The sequence below is a fragment of the Lasioglossum baleicum genome, chromosome 3 (genome assembly GCF_051020765.1).
Source record: "Lasioglossum baleicum chromosome 3, iyLasBale1, whole genome shotgun sequence".
In the NCBI taxonomy this organism is placed as follows: Eukaryota; Metazoa; Arthropoda; class Insecta; order Hymenoptera; family Halictidae; genus Lasioglossum; species Lasioglossum baleicum.
The window spans coordinates 19110918-19133168 of record NC_134931.1 but is presented as its reverse complement, the minus strand read 5'-3'; the positions used below and the strand labels follow the sequence as shown (position 1 = coordinate 19133168).

General features: G+C 40.1%; 1 protein-coding gene across 8 annotated transcripts in view; it reads right to left on the bottom strand.

Annotated features, from left to right (window-relative positions):
- The window catches only part of Asap (ArfGAP domain of ASAP), a 40585-nt gene extending 19710 nt beyond the window's left edge, over positions 1-20875 (bottom strand). For 3 of the 8 annotated variants that reach the window (XM_076419963.1, XM_076419966.1, XM_076419962.1), the window contains exon 1: positions 20074-20874. In XM_076419963.1, the coding sequence (XP_076276078.1) occupies positions 20074-20199 (126 nt within the window). In that variant the 5' untranslated portion in view covers positions 20200-20874. Of the gene's footprint in view, positions 1-12352; positions 13128-20073 lie in introns of those variants that run through there. The other 5 variants (XR_013008596.1, XM_076419961.1, XM_076419964.1 and 2 more) reach the window with 4 other exon arrangements.
- Positions 20876-22251: the final 1376 nt, after the last annotated feature.

Sequence of the window (22251 nt, the reverse complement as noted above, 5' to 3'; positions counted from 1 at the left end):
CATTGTTCTAGATACAGTTCGACTAGTTTGATCATTTTGAAGACGAGGTAGAAAGTATTTGTTCATCGAAATCATTTGTTTTTTCTATGAAATTCTTGAGGGGATGGGATAATTCTCTAGAGCTGCGAGTATTTACAAAAAGGTGGAACTCCTTTTTATTTCATTTCTATTGCCCGCAAACAACTCGGAAAATTGTTATCTTGTGCAGAGCTCCACAGTCTATTTATTGCTCGCAGAGGTCGACGAACGGCTCCTTCAACCCCTACGGGGTGATCCAAGGCAGGTATACATCAAGGTTTCATTAACTTTGCAAGAATCGTTGCGATACGTGGCGAGAGGTATTAATAAAAATTGCACGGTGCTCGAAGGGTTAATCAATTCGACAGGTTCGCCGATCGGCGTTAATTAAAGGGAGGGGTTGCGACGCGCTCGAGCGGTCGCGTCTTCGATTCTTTTAATTATCGTCGCGGAACTCGACGGTCGTATATGTATACATAGTAATCGACGGTCGAACACAGTGTACATATATCGGGGATCGCACGGAAACCGGATCCTCGGTGAAAACACCGACGCACCGCCATGCCAGCTGAATGCAAATTCCGGAAGAGACGCGGTCGTCGAACAAACTACCGTATCAGCGCAACGTGCTCAACGACGGGCCGTGACGTGTCGCGATATACCTTGATGCGATCACCTGCTGGCATCCACCAAACGAACAAGAAAGACGGAGACACCCACCTCCAGTTACCGTGTATTGTATGCTACAATACGCGCGTTCCTCCACCGAGCCCATTCAACGACCCACCGATCGAAATGTCTGATACCTATCAGCCAATCGACGTCTGCTCACGTTGGACCCCTTTATCCTAAGTGGACGAGGGTGTCCTCGCATTTAGGGTTTCTCGATGTTCAGCCCCATTCACAATAGACTAGCTAAGAAGTATTCTAATGATCGTTACATATCATATACAGATTGTACAGGAAAAGTGTTCTCTCTTAAATCGCGTGTTGCTACTAGATTTTTGTGATCTCGCTTAAGATAGAAAAAGACAGGACCCACAGAGCAGAATTAAACGACTAAATACAATTCAAATTACATATTGGGTATGGGAATAAGTTTCCGCCCTTTTGACAGATGTCGTTGTACTTAAGTACCGATCGCGTATTTGGTGGAACGCAGTACATGTTTTTGAAAGGTCTATGTCTAAGTTTCAAAACGCTGTCACTGGCAATTGTTTCGAGCGTGAACAGCAGTCAATTTTTCGCGTGAAAAATGTCGACTTTTGTTCCAAGTAAACAGCATTTGCGGGAAGTCATGTTGCATTATTTTGTTTTAAAGAAAGGTGTTATATATTTACTATATTATATTTATTATATATTTACGCGGGGACGATGCTCCATCAGATACAAGTTGTAAAGAATGGTTTCGGCGGTTTAAAAATCATGATTTCGACGTAAGGGACAAAGATTGCGATGGTGTGCCAAAAAATTCGAAGATACAGATTTGCCAGCATTACTTGGTGGTAATCCACGTGAAACATTTAAAGAACTGTCAATTGAATTAAACGTCGATCGATCTACTGTTGGAAAACGTTTACACGTTATGGGTGTGGTTTATACGCTTTTTTTCAACGAGAAAAAGGGCGAAAACTTATTCCCATACCCAATATATCGCGTTTAGTGTCGTTTTAATGAGAAAAGTGCCACAAATAAGTTGACGAAAGTCCCGTAAAAAAATTACGAGAAATAAAGAAGTTTTATAATTGGACTAAGCCAGAGCGCTCGGATTTACTTACTCGGCCGAGTTTCGAAGGATACGCCCCCTCGATCTAGCCGCGCGTCTCGCTCCTCGTGGCTTGCATAATTCGGAGCTCCTCAGGCGCGTTCCATACTCGCTATTCGTGACGCCTAGGAGAACTAAGGCCGCCACGGGGAGCGAGACGCGTGGCCGGGTCGTGGGGGCGTAGCCTTCGAAACTCGGCCGTCGCGAGTAAGTAAATCCGAGCGCTGCACTAAGCGATCGGTGCAGTGGAGGGGATATTCGTTTTTCTTAGATCGAATATTTATTATAATTGTGACAGCGCTGATAAAAGTATCATTGTAAGAAAATTGTACTTCATGTCTTCTACTTCAGTTCCAAATAAGGAACTTAAAAACCACCATTGTTCGAGCGGAAACATTTCCGCCATAGTTGTTCGTGGACTGTTTCGCAAGCCTTTCGGAAAGGAAAAACTGTGGGCGAGATTCAACAAGGTCGCTGTTACTAAATCCGACCCTAATGTATGCACACAGCGATAGAGTATTGTGTAACATGATTAAATAAGGCTGTATCCTTATTGATAGTGTGTTTATCACGCCGCGTCGGCATGCATAATGCAATATCCTTAAATATTTGAGCGGTTTTCTTGATGCAAACCTTATTCTTTACATTTTTAGCGTTGTCGGTAAATCGAGGATCGTTACGTAAAATTTTCCCGTGCCAACTAAGGTAGTAGTTAAACAATTTTGTTAATACGCATCGTCTGAGACCGTTGAGATAGTCTGATCAGTGTAACCTTTAATTACTGAGAAGTTTCTGCGATAAACTGTATTTTACTTCATTGTTAATTGTAAAGTGTTATAATAATGTGTGCAATAAATAATAAATAACGATAAACCGTATTTTCTGTACTGAAACATTGAAGCATCGAAGATCGACGAAGGCTCCAAGAAATTTTTGTCGACTCATTCGATTTCGTTGGTGGGCGTTGTCGGGCCGCGGTCATTGTGATTGTTAATTAGTCAGAAGTTGCTACGGTTTCGAACGCGACCGAATATGATACACATCGAGGGACGGGTTCGGGCTGAGAGAGTCATCGAATTTCTGTCACTCCGTCCCCTGTTTTATTCAATTTGTTCGACGATCCTCTTCACACAGTACCAGCCCGCGTATTGTGTGAACAATAGGGACGTCCATCGATCGGTGCGCTTCTGTTCCAACTTTCCAATTATACCCGGTGTAACGTCTCCGCCCGGCAAACTGGAATACATACATAGAACACGACCGAGGAGAGGGGCGATGTCGATTTAATTTTCCGCGTATCGACAAACACAGTTAAGACCTCCACTCAACAAATTCCACTGCTTTCGCTCGATTAATTAATAGTATTCACGAAACACAGTCGCTGTCCACACTCCGTTACAATTATCTCTCATCCCAGAACTTCAACCACAATGTCGTTCAATTCATATTTTAACGCGTCGATTGCTGAACCAACATACGCGAGAAAATTGTCAAATACACGTATTATACAGGGTATTTCACCTAACTTGACCACCTTGAATATCTTTGTTGTTTTTAAAGATACGCGTCAAATGTCCGAAGGACAAAGTTGAATGGTTAAATGGGGCTCATAAGATACCAAAAAATGTTTGTTTTTGTGTAATTTTTTTTTGGTCTCATATGAGCCCCATTTTACCATTCAACTTTGTCCTTCCCTTTGTCTTTCTCCTTAGAAATACCCTGTACATATACGAAAAACAAGAGCCGGTTAAAAAGTACTTCCTTTATGTAACAATTTTAACAAATTGAAAACAATACATTGGTGCTTATACATAAATGCTTGTTTTTCCTGTCATAAATTCTGCCTAAAAAATCTAGTGATAGCATGAAAAATCAACGGATGAACAATTTAAACGAATCATCGGAAGGTGAACAAATTGAGAGACATTTTTCTGTGATCTTCCGGTGGCAGCAGGCGAATAGCAATCGTCATTTCCGTTCGCCGTCGAATCCCTCTCGATTGAAACGAATTGGCAAACGAGATAGGTACGTTTTCTATTTTCAGTACGCGACCGGGGAGACAAACGGGCGCGGGCGGCTAAACGGCTTTTCCTCGGAACACGAGATACACGATAATAGCAGCCGCATCTTGCGTTATTCCGGTACCAAAACTGTGTCGTGTCCCAGAGCGGTAGTTCGTAAAGCTGAGGGAACATTGCTGTGAGTTCTCGCCGGGGTTCGCATGATTCGTGACGCTCGAACGCCGTCGGTCCAGGCACGAATCACTTGGGCGTCGTCGTCGTCGTCGTGCCTCGTAAACGCGAAACTGGCACATCAGAAATTCGCACCGCGAGCGACACGCATAAACGAGAAACGAACGTACTCGTTTTCATTTGCCTACTTGTTAACTATTTATCCAATCTGCACGGCGGGTGGGCGGAACGCCGGCCCGCAATTTTATAGAACAATGTTCGCTTTATCTCGATTGGCCTGTCGCGAAATTACTACTTGCGAATCGCTATTTCTGGGCCCGCGTGTTCGCAGAATCTTTCCGCAACGTTCGCACGTGCTACTTGTTTTATTAGATTCCAATATAAATATGTTCGGTTACTATCTCTTTTTCATTTAGTGATGAAAAGTATTGTATGTTTCTTAGACTCAGTCCAATTAAAAGTATTCGTACACGCTTTAAAACGGAATAACTTTTTTATAATTGTACCGAACGATCTGATTATTTGTAAGCAATTAGAAGCACCGGTTTACTAGATGATGTGCAAAAAAGATTTTCCAAAAATTACAATCAGGTTACATGCAAACAGAAAAACAGCATTTTTTAAATCTTTTCATTTGGGTCCCTAATGAAAATTTAAAATATACGTTTTGTAGATCTATGTTAGTTATACACAGACTGAAAATTTCATCGAAATCGGTTGGCGCAGGAAAGTACGACACGCATCGAAAGTAGATTTCAAGCAGAAACTTAAGTATTCTTACAAATCTTACAAGTATTTTCATAGCTATTAAAAATTCACAATCACAAATTATCAGGACTATCTGTATGCGGTTAGGAATCTGTACGGGGGGTGTATTAAAAATCTTTTTTTATTTAAATAATTTTTTATAACTCGAACCACTAAAGTGACTGTACGTCGCGCGTCGACTTCTATAATCATTTATTAATCTAGCCGAAGGTTATAATCTTGGTAATAAATTCCGCTATTAATTGATCGCTGTGGTACGGCTAATTACAATTGGAAACTACTAGAAACTGCATTTGGCACACTACAAGCTTTAATTGCTTTCGTGTCTGATTTTTAGTCGTGGTAACGGGGTCAGTGATTATTTATTTTTATTCCGACGCCCTAAATCATTGCGGACGGACGACATCGAGAACAATTACGGGAACAACCTTAATATTAGTCGAAAATGCGAATAATTCACGTTCTGTTAAATTGTTGCCGACGTTTACTGTCAACGGCAGAGAAACACTAAGTGACTTTATAGAAACTTCGCACTTGTGTTCTGCACCACACAGAAGAAAATCAAAACAATCGTAAATAGTAAACATAGCGGTCTAGAGTATGCAGTCCCTCTATCCGAGTGTCTACAAGGCACAAGACCAGATACGATAAATCAACAAAAATGGTGATATTTTTAAAATATCTATGAAAAAGAAGATGACTTTATAGAAATTTCGACCACTGTATTAATTTCAGATTGATAGGATAATTAAAAGAAGAATACAATTTTTATTTGGCTCCTGTGTCTGGCAATCAATGCAAACATTTTTTATTTTGCATAAAGATCCGCAGTCTAATAATAAACAACGAAGACTGCTATACGAAACAAAAATTTCTCTAGCCGATCGAGACAGGCCCAAACACATACTCAAAACTGTTCTACCTCCACACCCCGTTTAGTTTCCCCGCCTAAAATGGCAATTTTCAGGCGCCTTCCCAGAAAAGCGCAAATGCGCGCAGCTATTCGACGCCGGGGAATGCGAAAACGCCATAACGGGTCGAGGAGGGTTTGCTTAACAGTTGTTGGATCCCCAGAATCGGTCCCCATCGAACGAGTTTGTCCGCGAAATGACCCTAATCGTATGACGAGTGCGGTGAAACGATTTCGCGTTGCGTTACGCAGAAATCTGCGGAGGCCCGGTGTCGGGCGGAACCGTGTCATCGTGCTTGCTCTCGAATTGGAAACCTGCGAAACGCGGGCACGAGGAGGGGCGAGGCGTGTTTGGCAAATCCGCGGGGAAATTGGCAAATCTGGCCCGGTCCGGAACTGACCTCCCTTACACTGCGGAGCCGCCGCGCAAACGCCGAAGAAACAGGTAAAGCCGATGGAACAGGTTTCGCTGCTCCTCAGCCAATGAACCTCGGCTTAAAATACGGTACCATTTACAAGCGGGATCGCCGGGACCAATGTTTAACACTTTGCGGTACCCCGCGCACTCTCGCGGACACGTGAACGCGTAATATCGAACGTTTCCGGCCGTTCGTGCAGATTTACCGGCCCTGATTAACTTGAAATTTCATCGACGATTCCTTATACAGGGTGAACCACGAATGGTGACCATTACTCTGCTATTAGCAGTCCGATCAGAAATGTTTTTATCACATACAGCATGGTTTCGAAAGAACTTTCACGTGATTATTGCAAATTTTTTGTAAAAGAAATTAGAAAAGCAATTTTTTTATGTTGTGATACTTACCGAAATCGCCTTGAAATCCTCTAACAAATAGGCGTAAAAGAATTACAGGTGTATTTGCAAAAAATTGAAAGTGACCTTAAAAAACCATAAAAAAAGAGTTTTGAGAAAATTGGCTATAATCAAGTGAAAGCTCTCTTGAAACCATGAAACCTAGTATACCTGATAGAAATATTTTCGATCGGACTGCAACCAGTGTCGGGCAAATTTATTTTAAATAATAAATGATGAAATAATAAATAAACGTGATCTTAATTGCAAATAATAACTAAACTTTTCATTTACATAAATTATTGTTTCTTATTTGCAAGTAAAAGATTATTTATTATTTGGATAGAGTAGACGTCGAATAAATAATTTTTGGTCTTCCCTTATTTCTTGTACAAATAATAATTGAAATTGTATCTGTAAATAACAATTAACTTTATTATTTTAAATAATTCTATTTAGACTTGCTCAAATAATGAATATGTAATTATTTTTTATTTTTATTTGAATATCCAAATAACAAAAATAACTTGTTATTTAAATTTTTATTTATCTAAATAAATTTATTTACTGCCCAACACTCACTGCAACTAACAGAATAATCTCTACTGGTGACGATTCGTGGTTCACCCTGTAGATGAATTAATCTGCAACCCGTGCGGTTTGTCGGTTATTACCGGACTGCAAAAGTTTATGCATTCTTGTTAAAAATGAAGTCCAATTTAAACCAGCAGACAAATAAAAATAATTTAAGAACATAAATGTATCAGGTCCAGCTTATCAATGTTATAAGAAAAGAATGAAAGTCCTATTTGGCTTCTAGTGGCGTCTAGTGAATCAAAATGTCAAAGTGCGTGAACCGGCGCGGCTCAATTGAAGCAATCAACTGACGATACAATGGAAAGACTAAAAACAATACCTCCAGAAATACGTCTAAAAATACCTACAAATAAAGATATTCAAGGTTTCTTTCTTTTTTTAAACAGAAAAATAAATTTAGAAATATCAACTAACGTTCCCATATTCGTTGTCAGAACTGTTTTTCAAAAATGTACATAAATATTCATAAGAGAGTCGTCAAATGTCGCCGGGTGTCGAAGTGACTCGTTCGGTAAAAGATTAACAATTTTCCAAAATGACATAATTTCCAACTAAACGAAGTCTTTCAGTCTTCATAAATATGTTCCACGTAATATGTATGTAGATAGAATTGAGAACGTTCATCCTCGGAACGTTTAGAAAAACTTTTACCCATTAAATGAATGCCAGTGAATAAAACTGTTCAAGTTTAGCGTTAGCAACCACCCACACGCTTGACTTTTCACGACTGCGGAAGATCGTACGTCGTTTATGAATAATTATTTTTACGCGGATTTCACGCTGAAAGGGGTTGGCCGAGTTTCTCGTTCGCAAGTTTTCCGCGTGGCGCCGGCCTAATAATAAACTTGCGATGATAAAGCGAAACGATACAATGATCGGTCTCGTTCGTCGACCGTTCTCTCTTTCTTCGCCTAGTCCGTGTTTTTCCATTTTCAGAAGCTTGTCGCACTTTTATGTATCTAGGACAGTCGATGCTTGGCATCGCGCGCTGGTGTCCCGACCATATAAAGGGTGTTAAGAAGAATGCAGTCGTAAGTAACCTGTTAATCGTTTACTAAAAAAAGTTTCACGACAGAAACAACTTTTTCTTGAAACAAGCTTTACGCGCATTCTCATTCTCACGAATGTCCAGCTGCATCGATTGATGTATTAAAAAACAGCTCATTCCATAAAAAAAAAACCAAATTTGACCTTTATATGACTTTTACGCGTCCACTCACGAAAAAACGAATAATATCAGAATATGCTCCACTCGATACTATTCAAGCCTCCGCTGAAACAGTTTTTGTTACGAGTAACAATAGCGAGAAAATCAATTGTCAAAATCGGGTGAGACACCCTTATAAAGTTTTATTGGTAAAACTAGTCGAATTTTCATTTGATTGGTACAGTAGCGGACGAAAGTTTAAGACCTCTCTAAATAAGACGATAACTTTTTAAATATTGTACTATACGATTTGAACATTTTTGGGAAAGCTAGAGCAATGAGTTTACTAAAGGATGTGAAAAGAAATTTTTGAGAAAATTGCAATTGATCGGAATTGTTGGAAAAATACTAAAAATTGAATTTTTCACTTTTGTATGTGGGCCTATAGAGAAAATTTAAAAAATACGTTTTGTAGGTCGGTGTCAATTAAATGAACTGTGAAAGTTTCATCGAAATCGGTCGACATTGCAATGAACTACAAACGTTTAAAGATGGTAAAAATTCAACTTTTAGTATTTTTTCAACAATTCCGATCGATTGCAATTTTTGAAAAAATTTCTTTTCCCATCCTTTAGTAAACTAATTGCTCTAGCTTCCCAAAAAGTTCAAATCGTATAGTACAATATTAAAAAAGTTATCGTCTTCTTTAGAGCGGTCTTAAACTTTTTTCCGCTACTGTATGTATCGGTAAAATTGATAAACTACATTTAATTACGAGTTATACTTGCTGGATTTTATAAATTTTGTGAATTTGATGTGGGATTCGAGAATAGATCACAGGAAGGAACGTTAGGTACGATTAAGCGCGCGAGCGATTCATCTCTAGACACTCAGCATCGTGTATTGGGTGCTCATCCAAGTTATTGATTTATTCGCCAACAGTGACTCCATGGTGCAGTTTCGCTGTACATTGCAGTTCTTTTGCCACCTACAGTACAAGCCATCCATCCATCCATCCAGCACACGTTTACTTCAATTTGCCACTACGAGTCTTTACAACGCACCCCCGTCGCACAATTGATACTAATTGCCGATTTAACTACCCAGAGCATCGAACGAAAAAAAAGCTTCGAATATATGTTAGTCTATCGAAGCCTTGGACGTAATAACGACATTTGAACAAATGAATACAAGCTGGTACGAGCATGATGTTTCTCTAAATGCACAAATATGATTTTGGTTTCAGAGTATCCAACAGTACATGGCTGTCAGAAGTATTCTGCCAAAATGCAATTCTATCATGACAGTCGAGTAGAAAGTGGCTGACTACATGATTTCTGTTCAGCTTGAAATCCTTAATTTTAAACACTCAAATATAACTCTAGTTCCGTCGTATCCAAGAGCAAACGACTGCCAAAATGCAATTCTATCGTGACAGTGAAACAGAAAGTGGCTGACAGCAGAATTGCTGTGCATGCAACATGCGCATGAATAGAGAAATACATGAAAAAATTGAAACAAATTTTTAAAACGAATTCTAACATCTCAAAAAAATACTGGAGTCGTTTAGCACAATTTTTAAAAAGTTATTGGTTTTTGAAGGGTGCACAGTTAGGAGCAAAACTGATCACACACACGCTTTAAATCAGAATAACTTTTCTATGAATGGACGAAACGACTTCAATTTCTCTGTAAGGCTAGAAGAATTAGTTTAGTAGATGTCATATAAAAAATATGTTGACAAAATGCATTTGGTCGGAATCGTGAAAAATAATAGAATAAATTGATTTTTACTAGTTTTTTAGCTGGGTCACTAACGAAAATTTAAATGATGTGTTTGGTCAACTCGTATAAATTATATACGCTCCGAAAATTTCATCAGAAATTGGTTAATTGGTTTACGAGTTATAAACGATCGAAAGTGGTAAAAATTGCAATTTTTCAAGATGTTTGAATTTTTACCACTTTTGATCGTTTATAACTCGTAAACCAATTAACCAATTTCAATGAAATTTTCGGAGCGTATATAATTTATACGAGTTGACCAAACACATCATTTAAATTTTCGTTAGTGACCCAGCTAAAAAAGTAGTAAAAATCAATTTATTCTATTATTTTTCACGATTCCGACCAAATGCATTTTTTCAACATATTTTTTATATGACATCTACTAAACTAATTCTTCTAGCCTTACAGAGAAATTGAAGTCGTTTCGTCCATTCATAGAAAAGTTATTCTGATTTAAAGCGTGTGTGTGATCAGTTTTGCTCCTAACTGTATCTGCTTTTGACTCTCAGCCCGCCAATTTTCCAGTGTTTCTACGGCGGATGATGAAAGTTCACGGTGGAAGAAAGTGAAAGAAAAATAGAATGAGCGATGAGTCATCGTGAATTCGTGCAAGGGCCCAGAGAGAACCGAGCCGGTCTGAAGGAGCGGTGAACCAGCTCTTCGTCTGCTCGTCTCCTCGCTCCGTGATCCTCTTTCTCTTCTCTTTCTCCGGCTCGAACGACCAGGTGAAGCGACCAACAAGTACGAAAGAAATTCCTGGCCGCGCGCGCGGCCTTGGTAGGTCGTTCGTATCCGAGTCGTTTACCTGGACCGATTTGCAAACGCGAGGGATCGGCTGCATCTGCGCGCCGCTTCTAGCCGCCTCTGACCAGACGCCAGCAAAATTTTACTCGAACAATACCTGACAAATCCTAATCGCTCCTTACAAACGAGATCAAACACAAAACTTCGAAACCGTTCATACGAATGGAACGTACACTCCATAATTAGACTGCGGATTTTATAGAAAAAAATGAATGGGTGGATTATTTTCAAAAGTTGTGAGATCAAACAAAATACCGCCAAGTTCGTTGGTTTAGAAATACCTCTTGCAATACTGAAAAAAAGCGTTTGTAAAAATTAGTTTAAGAGAACGCTATTTAATTTTTAAACAGTTACATGGAGGGCTAAATTATTCAAACTTTGCCGCTACCTAACAATTTTTATGGCCATTGGTTTAAAAAGTAGCGGCCAAGAATGAATAATTTAGCCCTCCATGTAACACTTTAAAAATGAGATAGCGTTCTTTTAAACTAATTTTTACAAACGCTTTTTTCAGTATTGCAAGAGGTATTTCTAAACTTGGCCGTATTTTGTTTGATCTCGCAACTTTTTACGGTCATAGGAACTTGGCTCCTGTGTACAGGATGTTTTTCTTGGGATTTCATCAATTTTTGTTGAAATTTCATCAATTATCAAGTAGGTATCAAAGAAAAACAATCCTTTTCTAATCTGCAGGACAAAATCGAAATTCAATGTATCGAAGATTAACACTCTGCCGGCGACGCACAGTGGGCGAGAAACCGATCTTTTTGGACAAAATCTACCGACAACTCAGTTTTTCATCGATTCAATTGGAATTTTTTTTAAGTGTTCGTAAAGGACTATACTTTGATGACATGCTGCGCGAAAATCGTTAACTGTCACAAGAAATCAAGAATCATTATCTACAAAACCCAATAACCAATTGATTGTCAAAATTCTTTTTCCATGAAAATCCACACAGTCTCGGCATAATGTTATTGGAATTGTACTACGTTGTGGATCTTTCGATCGTAGAAACACAGGGGTCGTTAAACCATGCAATATTGTTCTCTAGAATCTCACTCTAACTTCATACGTAACACACAGCTCTATAGTCCATCACAATTGTTATAGAGAACTTACACGTGGACACGATCTATTTATATAGCGTGTGATCGAAAGTATGATGCGGAGAGGATGATTGTTAACACAAAAATGAACCGAAAAAGTCGAATACAATCTTCGGAAACGTTGAATTATCCGATGGCATAAATATTTTTAATTTTCTGCTGCCGGGATTGTTAATTGAAAAATGTTTCCGCACCGTTCCGATTTATTTCTGCGTAAAAAATCGGCCTTTGCCCTCGTGTAGGATGCTTTCAGTCACAGCCAGTGCACAGAACACAGGAAAATGATTCAGCGAAGAGGTGGTTCCACGCTGGTCGAACAATTATAAAAAAATTATCTGGGGCGTGTTAATGTATCGGCAACATGTAAACGACCGGTTACGCAAAATCCAATACATAGCATGCTGTTCTCGAGTCAGTCTCTGTCGATGGGATTGGCTTACCGGTCTTCCTCCACTACGGTCTTTGAGGGTAAGCACACGGAACATGCTTCCGCCCGTGCGTTTCAATCAATAAACCGCCTGTGAAGTGTCCGAGAGTGGAAATCTCTCGTGGAAATTCCGATTTAATACCGTTGGCCCGAGCTTATTTAATTATTTCACTCGAATCGCCTCGTAGCACACGCTCGGCCACAATCTTTGCTTGCTTTCTGGGAACCGTTTCTTCTTCTTGATCAGGCTATCCGGGGCTTTGATTCTACGTTTCTCCTCGAGTTAGCCTGAAACGGCTGATTAAATTTGAAACTTTTAGATCAGATTCGTCGTTTCGACCGGTTGGGAGAGGCCGGAGGCCGAGGGATGTTTCGTAATACCGTTGGTCTCAATTCCTGCTTTTGATCTGAAGAGGTTACTTCTAAAATGTTCAATCCGTCGTGATAATTGATTCATTCAACTCTTATGCTCCCTTTAATACTCCAGCAGTACTAAACACGTTTAATTTTATCGTTTCTCTGTTTCCACAATCATTTTTACACGCATTTATCTCCCACAATTAAAGAATCCCAGACGTTTCTTCTCCGTAAACAGTCTTCCTTAATATAGCTCTTCGACCGAAGAGTTTTATTAACCCGCGGTGCATTCGTCAAAGGTAAAGCTGTTATTGCATCAGTATCATGCAATCATTGGACGCGTACAGTTTATTTCCGTCTGTGGCGTATCTTGTAGCTATCGAGTCGTTTGATTTTGAAAAGCGATATCGACGTTTAATGTAGGATTTAAATTTGTTTTAATAATGACTCAAGTCGATATATCTCGATACGCGTGGAACGACGATTTCCAAGGTCCCGACGCAGTTCGACAGACTTCATTGAATTAACACACTCGTCGTCCGGAAGTGGTCAGAAAATGCCGCGCAGAACGTGCGCCTAATGCTAAGGCATCCTAGAAACAAGCTGTTCAATTAAGACCGACGACAAAAGCAAGGAATTGCGACTCTCAACTTCATTGGAGGCGCAATCGAGGTATTTAACACGGAGACTCGCGAGAAAACCTGAAAATTACTGTTTACCCTCAGCATCGCGGATTTGCACAACATTCAAAATTTGTTTCTGCTTCCTAGATATTCTAGACGAACTACGAAATATGTCAGAGTGTGTTGAATCATCACAGAGGATGCCGCTACCCTTATGAACCGGAAAAATAGAAAAACCCACACGAACGACAAGAAACTAATAAAAATGCTTTGAAAACATACGGAAAAATGTGCGCATCAATAAAAAAAAAAGGAATGTTTCCACCCGGAAAAACGAATAGCTGAAAACTCTTCCAAAATATACAGAAAAACGGGGAAACGCGAATCAATTGCTAAAAAGCGTGAAAAAAAGAAGAATCAATAAAAGGTTGGTTTTATTCCAAAGAATCAAAATCTGTGAACACTTCTAAAATTCTAAAATAAAAGGGTTGCTTCTACCCCAAGGGAAAAAACCACAAAAACATAAAAGCACGTAATAATGACCACATAAAATGTTTCTAACTCCAACAAATTAAATAATTTTCGGATTAACGAGGTCTTCGTGAATCGATCCGTCATCGATTTCGCATCGAACGTTCATTTACCTGTCCGGTAAACTAAACACCCGAGCGTTCAAGTTCCCGCGGATAAGGGACCGAAAGCAGCATCGGTGTCAGCTTGTTTGTGTGCGAGTGTGTGATACATAAATGTAGTCGCGTCGCGAGGGTGTTCTTCAGCGTGTCGAGATCTGGTGAAGCGACAGAACCAGAGGAAGCAGAGTTCTAGAAGAGGCACGAGGACCCGGTTTTCTCTTGAAAGCCGACAACGCGCGGAAAGGAGACGGAACGGTCCCGGTCATCTTCCGGCGGCGGACGCTAACGAGAATAGACTGCGGTCGCGCCACGCCGAAAATAGCCGCGGAACGTAAATTTTCGTCGCAACGGTGTCGTAAGTCGCGCTGCTAAAGCGGGAAAGTGGGTGACTTACACGCACTCAGGGTCAAGAGTAAACGAAGACGACACACTGGGTTAGGAGAATAGCCCGTGACCGGTCTGGATCCTCACCTCGGTGCTGCACCGAAGATTACGCTAGTGTTAACGCTTTACCTACCGAAAGCCTATTATTCTGTACCAAAAGGAAGCATTGAAATTTTCTTTTACATTACAATCTTAAATGAAAGTATCAAGTGGCGTTGTTGAGGGCGACTTGTTAGTTCACAATGAAAATTACTGTCACTGTTGAAGTTTCCATTAAAAAGTATTTAGCCATGACGCATAGATTTTGCAAAATTATGCAATAATCACCGGTCGGTAATGTGTTAAGCTGCCCTGACACTAGGTCTACGAAACAATGGATTCTAATATTTTTAACCCTTTGCACTCGAAGCAATTTGAACTCCAAAATCAAGATATTTGTTTCAACCCAGATCATTTTTGTTCTGTGTAATCTTTTTTACATTGTGTACATCAAATTGAACCTGTTTTCTCATATAACAGTTGAGATTTTTACAATTTATAGAATACAGACAAATTAAAGAATGCTAAAACTGTTTTGAATAATGGTATGGACCATTTTTAGTGACGCCTCAGACTCGCCATTCGAGTGCAAAGGGTTAACCCGTTAACTCCGTGACCAACCTGGGTCGCTCATTCTTACACATTATTTCACCCAAAGTAAATCTTCAGGCTTCAAGAAATAATAAAACATAATTAAAACAACCGCCATTTACGCTTTGCATTTGAGTGACAATCTCCAGTCGCCACTTGACTCGATGCGGTAACTAGCATGGCGACCGAGCGGCGGCAATAACTGTTTTATCAATGGATATCTTTCCTGTTTACATTTTAGATAATTGGCTCTATGTATTGCTTACGAGCACTTAACAAGGCCGATCTCGCGCTTCAAATTATGATTTTTAAGTCTACTGACCCCAAATATGTACAATTTTATTCGTACATGTGTAGCAAGCGTTGAAACCAGATCAATTTAAGAATTAACAATTCTAGGACTTTCAGTAATACGTAAATTTGTATTTCTTAATGGATAATAATTGTTTAATTCACATGAGCACATTAAGCTCAATATTCCCCAATTCCAAAAAATGTCCAGCATGTTTCTGGGTCAAACACCCCCATAACCGTTCTTTATGGGACACCACCGCTTCAGTTGCCCAGGGGACACGCGAATCCTCACTAATTAATTTCTTAATTACCGTCCAAGCTCGGCCAACGCTATACGCAATGATTCATCCCGTATGAAACCGAGAATTTTATGGAAGCAGTGTATACGATATAATTCTAGTCCATTAAATAGGAAAAACAATGCGACACTTTTCAATTATTGTTCATGGTGTAGGAGTGGAAATATTCTCGCTTGTAGACGATGAGCTTACAGGTCGGGAGGAACGGTATCATTGGAGATCATTTGAAGACAATGAACGGACATCCGGTTCTAAAATTAAAGCCACTCTTTAAAAAAAAAAAAGAACCTTAACAATACATTGATCGAAAGACAAAGTATCGTTCGAGTTTTGCAATTCGACACGCAACACGCGCTTTCGGCGCACACCTGATACCGCGAATTGAATATGACACTCTGCGAATTTCCTGCCGAGCCTACTTCATTTCAGCCTGTGCAATATTGATTACGCATTATCAGCAGAGTATTGATCTCCGGCGAAGACCGTTTTTCTTCCAATGTTATCTCCGAATTACGGTCCGGGGGCTTTTGATAGAGGTCGAGTGTTCTAAAGATCCAACGTGTTGAAAATACTCCTTCCAAGTTCTATATAAAATTAGGGATGTTCTGGAGGTATATAAAAACGCAACAGAATTTTTGAAAATTTGACAAGATATAATTCTTACTAAATTAATGCAATTATTAAAGTTTGCGTTCGATTCACTGCACCGTTTAAGAATCATAGCAATTTAAAGTTTGCACATTTGAACACGTCTTTTTATGGAGAATTCATAAAATTCCACTTCAAACCCTATTTAAACCTCGAAGAAACGCAACTAGAAACTCCAGTTTTTTTATACATATATGTATAGTAAAAATTATGTTAAAAATTTATTAGGATTCGCTAAACAGTTACAGAGCAAAAAATTATAAACTGTTACAAAACGTCAAAATCGTGTTGTCATCTCACTAGACTGGAAACGCGACAACAGTGTAAAGAAAAGTATACAAAAGTATGCAAAATATACTCATGAATGGCTTTCATTGCCAATATATTGATGTACTTCGAATTTCTTGTACTTCTATCTCCTATTGTACCTCCAGAACATCCTTAAATTAAACACTGTACTGCTATTACACGTTTTAATAGTTGTCATATCTAAAATAATTTCCAAAAGGAGTCGTCGGATTGTGTTGCTGAAGACGTATTAAATTCTCGCTGCCATTGAACTTATTTAAGAATTCATGAGACAGTAAATCCGTCTCTCAGTCCAACTGTTCATCAGTGAAACCGCGAGAAACAGTAATAAGCGGTAAACTCACGTTTCTGTGACGCCGGCAGTTAATCGTCGGGTCGGTGACGTCACGCACACGTAACTCCGTTCGTCAACGCGTTCAAAATTAGTCTTACCATACCGGAGCGCGGTCTTTTTTCGGAGCCTCGCACGATATGCTTACTAAAAACCGATGAATATTCAACGGTCGAAGAAAAGCTAGAAAAGAAAAGGAACGGGCAAACGCATCGCGGAAAGTGGTCGTTTATCCGCGGCGTATCGCGGGAAACTCTGCGAGAAATATTCCACGCACAGAGAGCGTTTCCTCGTTGAAAATCGTGCGGGTCATTAAGGCGAGGCAGGAGAAAACGAGCTGACCCGGAAGATGCTGGCGCATCAAAGCAGACGGAAGTGGCTGGGCATATAATTCGCAAGAAACCACCACAAGTCGAACTGCACCGTAAAAGTGACTCGCCTGCCATTACGAGTGCATCGCTATCGACTGCCAGGCAAAAGTAACACGCCGAGTGTTTTCTAGATTTTCCCCACGAACCTGTAACGACGCCGAGTGCCAGCAATCGAGAAAGCAATCTTCTGGGGACGCGAAAATAAACGCGAAACCGGAGGACGACACTAATCTAAAGTGAAATTGCATCGGGACATCTACGCGACTTTAAATTCCCATCTTTCCCGCCTCGATCTATCTCGAGAAAATTTTATCAAATGTTCACTGTTTATATGCTCCTTTTACTCGATTATGTCGTAAGCGCATCAAATCCGTCGTCTACTTATTAATGTTATAATTAGGCTGCAGCTCTATGCGAAATAAAAATGTTCCGCATTGATTGCGAGAAACAGGAATAAAATAAAAATTGATTTCATTGCATTGAAAACAACATTGCAATATTCTGAAATTTTTCTAATCCTTTACTGTTTTATATTTCGCTCAGCCAATTTCTTCGTAAACGCAAAAAAATCCGCAGTCTCGTTAATAATACTTCATTATTTGCTTTTGGTGTTTCAAAATTCGCCATTTTGTGTAAAACAAGTACATGGTGGTAGCCCCCTCTGGTACTTCCGGAAGCCGGACAGTGACACGCCATAAATCACGAGAAAATCCCTAGCGGATTGAAAAAATCCATTACAACGTTGGACCTACTAATTCTGTAGAACGTGATGCTGCAATATTTTACATACATATAGGCCACCCTGTACATACTCGATCCATTAAGTAATCATGTTTAACACATCAAGATAATTATTCACTAATTATTACAGCGCAACCCATTTTGTAAGGGTTTCAATTAGCCGACGTACTGAATTGGTTCGCCTCTATCGGCTTTAACGTCGATGCTGGATTCTTCCCCGGGTTCTTCTTCGTGGAAAGAAACTTTAATAATTCTATGCATAAATTCCACTTAGGAGCGCCGCCGCGGCACACTTTCCGCGCAGACTTCCCTATCTGTGTTACAAAATACGCCCACGATTCGATAATATGCAAAACAGCGGTGCCGCAATGATAATTGTTCACCTTATCGTCGCCGATTAGTTTTAACTCAATAATGCTGGCATAAATCGTGAGATATAATATTCGAATACGCAAGCATGTGCTAGAAAAGACGCATTATTATATGAAAAGAAAAACTATACATAAAATACTTTTACATTCAGCGTCGCATGAATATGCAACGACCCAATTTCGATCGTTGACAAAAAGACACGACGGAATTTACCGGAATTGTTATTGATGACAAGCGGAAAAAAATAATGACCCTACTATCAACACTACTACAAGCGTGTAACGGCCATTATTCACTGGTAAAAATATTTTATGATCGAGAGAACGCTCGAACGAATTCAAAAAATTGATTGCTGATGCACGAATAGGATAGGTTTTATGTTTGAGCAAGAAACGAGTTCGACGTACGTATGTACAATGGCTCAGAGTTCGATGATAGGTTATGTATGCGAAATTCCGCGAGCGCTTCCGTTTTTCCAACGATCGGCGAAAATCCCGACTATGTCGGACAAGTTGGAAACGGGTCCAGAAGGAGAGCCCATATATTTCTGCGAGACAGCGCAGTCCGCGAGAGTTACGATGGCAGTTAAATTACGAAAGGTTCTCGCAATAACATTCTTCGCCAATAATTACGTCGGCGTATTACGGTTTGCTATTACAAAAGATCTATTATCTGCAACTGCGTGAAAGAATAATTGTGCGAGACACTGGTTTTAACTCGAGTCACTTCGCTCTCCCGTAACTCTCTCGGTCGCATTGTGCCTTCATTATCCCGCTAATTAATCTGAATGTAAATCCCTGCGCGAGACGCATAAATACGACGACAGGCGTACTAAAACGTTGCGAGACAAGTGTGCAATATCATTGAAAATACAGTATCGTTAATCAGTCGTCCAATCGACTGGCCAACTGTCTACTAAACGCATTAATTCCTCGTGGCTCCATTTTTATTTTCCACCAGCAATCTCTAATAGAGACACTTACTTGACCGCCCATGACACATAGGTTAAGTATCAATACCTGCTTGTCAAAGCGCAGATGCAGTTCCGTGAATTTCACAAATTCCAACGAATTCGATTGTAACAGCGATTTCAGGTGTTTCAAGGGTTAAACGTATTCACGGTTGCCAATCTGAGACCAATTAAAAATTCCTGGCGATCACCCTCTGCTTTCTCGTTGGCCAGCGCGTTCGAAATGCAACGCCAAAGCATGTCCGAACGCGTTCGCCCTGGGAATCGCCACGCTAAATATCTATTTACATCGATACGTGGACTCGAATAGAATCGACTGTAAAATCAACGTGTTCTCGCGGGTGCGTTCTACCGAAAATTCTATCAATCATAGTCGAAGACGCGCCAGGCAAACCTATAGAGTGTAATTGTGAAACGCCCACGCAGTGGAACACGCGCTCGACCACCGATCCTCGGCGGAATTGGGCAGAAGTTATTTTCAATAACAAATGGATTGATTCGTTCTCTTGTTCGTGCACACAATTATTCGTCAATCGCGAGTAAATAACGATTGAATTGGGCAATACCGGTGGGACATCAAATACTTACATACATGTCTCAATTCTCGATCGCCAGTTACATAGTTTAGTTAGAATAAGGGATAAATAAAAATTGATTCGAACGATGCCCGACTGTGGTGCTCGGTGAGGTTATACGGGGCGCAAAGTGGCCCCGAGAGAGAGTGTATGAATGAAAGCCAGATAGGGGGGAAAAGAGAGAAAAAAGAGAATCACCTCCTCGAGGGACGTGATGGTCTGTCTGCATTGTGGCATCCGCGAGACGAAGGTGGAGGTGGTGGGCGAGTTGTAGTCCTCCCTCGTCTCCTCGACGAACTCGCTGACGGCGATTAGGCCCGGCATCTTTTCCCCCGTGTCTCTATGTAATATAATAGGCAGCCGAAACCGATAACTTCGTTCGATTGTTCACCGGGTCGTGGCCGTCGCGCACTCACTTCACTGTGACACCACTCACTTCACCGTTTCGCCCGTGCGCAACCATAAATTCCGCGGGAGGGCTGTCACCTTCTGTCTCCTCCCAATGCCGTTTCCCGTGACGCACGGTAAACGTCGTCCCGGTAAGACCAACGGACCCCGCAGAGGAGTGGCGGGAGGAAGGGTGGGAGGGGGCCAACGATGGCCGAAGGGAGAGGGAAAAGGGGGTTGTTGCAACGCGCGAACGAGAGGGAACGAGACACGGAGACTAATTCTTCTTCTTGTTCGTTTTCGACGGGCGAACTCTCGGTCGTCTGTCTTCTCTGCCAGCGAGAGACACTTGCGCGACACGATTATTTCGTTAACATTCTCGCGCGGAGGGGTTTCCCGCAGTGCTCGCGAGGAAACATATCCGGCACCGTTTTTCTTTCGTTCGAGAGCGAGCGACGACTCCCGATGCATACACACTTTTACGCGCGTAACGCGGCTCTCTGCGTCCCGGGACACCAAACCTCTATTCCTCTCGTCAACTTGCTCCAAAATCAGACGGTTCGGTGCCGAAACGACGGTGTCCACGGTCAAAGTTTCACTGAGGCGGCGCTGTATACGCCCATACCTTCACCATTGAGCCCGCGACTACGGAGAAAGCCGAACCCGAGCTCGGCCGCGATCGTGTTGCCATCTTTCCGGAAATCCCTGCACTCGTTCACGAGATTTTCAAATTATCTTTATTCGATGCCTGAAGGTTACATGGAAGGCTCCCTTGCAGAGTTGTGCAGAATAACAATTGAATTACTCCAGAATTATAATTACAAAGTAATTGAATTAAATTGTCATTCAATTATGTTGTAATTTATAATTCAGATCTTCAGTCAATTAAATTACAATGTAATTCGTAATTGCATTGGAGTACAATTATAAAATACATTGTAATTCAATTATATTGCAATTTATAATTCAGATCTTCATTCAATTAAATGACAATGTAATTCGTAATTGCAATGGAGCACAATTATAAAATACATTGTAATTGAATTATGAAAAATGAAGTAATAGGCAAGAAGAGGTTGAAAAATCCATGTAAAGGATTACACCTATCGTCGATTACACCACTAAATACAGTTGAAATTATATCGTGTTTGGTACCATTTTGCTTTAGAAAAATCCCACGAATATGTTGGCGAAAGTTCCATAAAATAATAATGAAAAATAAAGAAGATTAAATATTGGTGTTACATTGTGAAAAAAGTGATGTCACTGCGGGAATACTGTCCGTGCAGAACACGGCTGTTCGACAGTAAACCCGCGGTTACTGTATACTGTATATGAAAGAAAAATATATCGCAAGTTCTTCCAAGTTCTGGGCTATAATTTGGAGAGCTGTATTTTTATTATATTATATTTCAATTACAGTGTGTTTCAATTATATTGTATTTCAATTACATTGTGTTTCAATTATATTGTATTTCAATTACAAATCTGATTAAAATACTTAGTAATTGAATTAGCACAACTCTGCTCCCTTGTACGATCGAGTTTATTATCTCTTGTACATATTTTTATATAAATTTATACTTCTGTTGAAATTATATATATATATATAAACGCTGAATACTTTAAAACTCTTGTCTATTCTGATTATTGTAAATGTAGATCCTGTTTTGTCTTAATATTTCGTTAGTAACGAATCGTTACTCTGCAGCTCTGGGCACTTGTACATTTTAAAACCTTTATTCTATTTATTGTAAATCAATCTCTTCTTTTGTCTTATTGTATTATTATTCTATGCACACATTAAAGATTGATAAATACCTGTTCGCGCTTCTTTCTTTTGATTTGAACACACATTTTTGCTTTTTGTTAGAACGCATAAAAATATGTACCAAAATGTACAATATAATGAAGCAATGAAACGAATGTGATAATTAGCCAGCCCACAACGCCTTAACACAGGGACGGATGTAAATAAAGCGAATCATG